General features: G+C 37.6%; 1 protein-coding gene across 1 annotated transcript in view; it reads right to left on the bottom strand.

The window, feature by feature from the left end:
* Positions 1-2,066, bottom strand: part of PIP4K2C (phosphatidylinositol-5-phosphate 4-kinase type 2 gamma) — a 37,379-nt gene that overhangs the window by 16,640 nt on the left and 18,673 nt on the right. The window contains exon 6 of the mRNA XM_015823978.1: positions 427-465. Within this exon, the coding sequence (XP_015679464.1) occupies positions 427-465 (39 nt within the window). The remainder of the gene's footprint in view (positions 1-426; positions 466-2,066) is intronic.

Genomic DNA, 2,066 nt, shown 5'->3' with positions numbered 1-2,066 from the left:
GTATTTTAATTGGAAACACAGCTTGTAATATTTGGTTTTAATTCGGCTTTTATCGGGGTTTATTTTCTGTATTTTTGTATTTTGTAATTTTTTGTATTTTGTGTTTATTATTTGTTTTTAATATGCTGTGAACCGCCCTGAGTCCTATGGGAGAAGGGCGGTATACAAATTAAAATAATAAATAAAATAAATAAATAAAATGTTTTCAGAAGCTTTCCAGGAGTCGAGAAAGAGAGACCCATTCCTGGCTTAGCTTTGGGCATGAATTCAGCTGGTTGTGGTTTATTAAATAAAAATGATAATGTTTAGACCTAACTTGTATTATCTTTGTACAGAAAAAAATTATAATAACCCATGTTGGGCTGTGTCAACTGTAATCAACCCATATCAGATTAACTTGAAAATGCAGCTACAATCACAAATTACCTTCTCTTTGTCACTGGCTTCACGGGATATCAGTGAACCCTAAAAAAGACGAGAACATAAAGATTACAGTCCAGAAAACATGAGATAAGATGTGTATTTTTTGAGCGTCTTTCAAATTAAAGTGTTCATATAACTCAAAATTATTCGGAAGTGGGAGGGAAGATGGGTTCATACATCAGAAATTTTAAAATCCCAATGGAAGGGCTAAGCGTTAGTTAAACTTCCAAAGGACTGCTATAGCGTGTCATATATTTATGAAATAAAATCATTGTAACCATGGTCAATTAAAAAGTAAATATAAAGATTTCCCCCAGTTGTGTGTCCAACTCTTAAGGAGCGGTGCTCATCTCCGTTTCTTAGCCGAGGGAGCAAGCATAGTCCAAAGACATTTTCATGGTCACATGGCTAGCATGATTATATGCCAAGGTGCATGAATTAAAAAAAAGTAAAACCACAAATCGATGCATGATAATACTTATCATTTTAGATGGCAAGGAAATTGGTAAGGAAATCTCTCACCTTTCTATAACATCTTGTACCTGTATCTTCCATTTATCTCATCCCAATGCTTCAATGCTATTGGCTGTAATTTCCTGACTGGATGGTTTGAAGGAGGAGGGAAAGAATCTCTTTCAAAACCTTTATGGTGCTTTGCATGGTGGTTTTATATTCTGCCTGCAGGGTATGTGTATATGGGTGTGTTCCCTCCCTTCCCCCTCCAATATTTGAAACAATTCCTTCAAGTCATCGAGTGCTTCCTAACATTTAATGGGCCCATTACAGAGGCCCCACAGTTGACCAGTCATTTCTTGGCACCCAGCAAAATATGCATAGAGATTTTAGCACCATTTTCGACAATAGCCCTATCATGAATTCATAGCAAGACTGTCCTTAGCAGGAAAGACAATGTAAAAGTAATATTGAATGAGCAAAAGTTTTCAACCATTTCCTAACACACTGGTTTACATTTATTTTGGTATATCAGCAGATCTGAAATGGAAGGATTGCAGCATAAAAACCAATGGCACAGTGTAACACTTTCACTACACAGATTAATCACATCCTTTATTCATTCAGAACATACAGTATGTATGGCAGGCATTTTTTTACTTAATAATAATAATAATAATAATAGTAGTAGTAGTAGTAGTAGTAAAGTTGGAAGGGACCTTGAAGGTCATCTAGTCCAACCCCCTGCTCAAGCAGGAAACCCAATACCATTTCAGACAAATGGCTGTCCAGTCTCTTCTTAAAAACTTCCAGTGTTGGAGCATTCACCGCTTCTGGAGGCAGGTTGTTCCACTGGTTAATTGTTCTAACTGTCAGGAAGTTTCTCCTTAGTTCTAGGTTGCTTCTCTCCTTGATTAGTTTCCATCCGCTGCTTCTTGTCCTGCCTTCAGGCGCCTTGGAAAATAGCCTGATTCCCTCTTCTTTGTGGCAACCCCTGAGATATTGGAACACTGCTATCATGTCCCCCCTCGTCCTTCTCTTCGTTAAACTAGACATACCCAATTCCAGCAACCGTTCCTTATATGTTTTAGCCTCCAGTCCCCTAATCATCTTTGTTGCTCTTCTCTGTACTCTTTCTAGAGTCTCAACATCTTTTTTACATCGCGGTGACCAAAACTGGATGCAGTATT

The sequence above is a fragment of the Protobothrops mucrosquamatus genome, unplaced genomic scaffold (genome assembly GCF_001527695.2).
Source record: "Protobothrops mucrosquamatus isolate PMUCROS unplaced genomic scaffold, P.Mucros_1.0 scaffold2064, whole genome shotgun sequence".
In the NCBI taxonomy this organism is placed as follows: Eukaryota; Metazoa; Chordata; class Lepidosauria; order Squamata; family Viperidae; genus Protobothrops; species Protobothrops mucrosquamatus.
The sequence above is the reverse complement of the archived record's forward strand: the minus strand, read 5'-3'. Positions and strand labels throughout refer to the sequence as shown.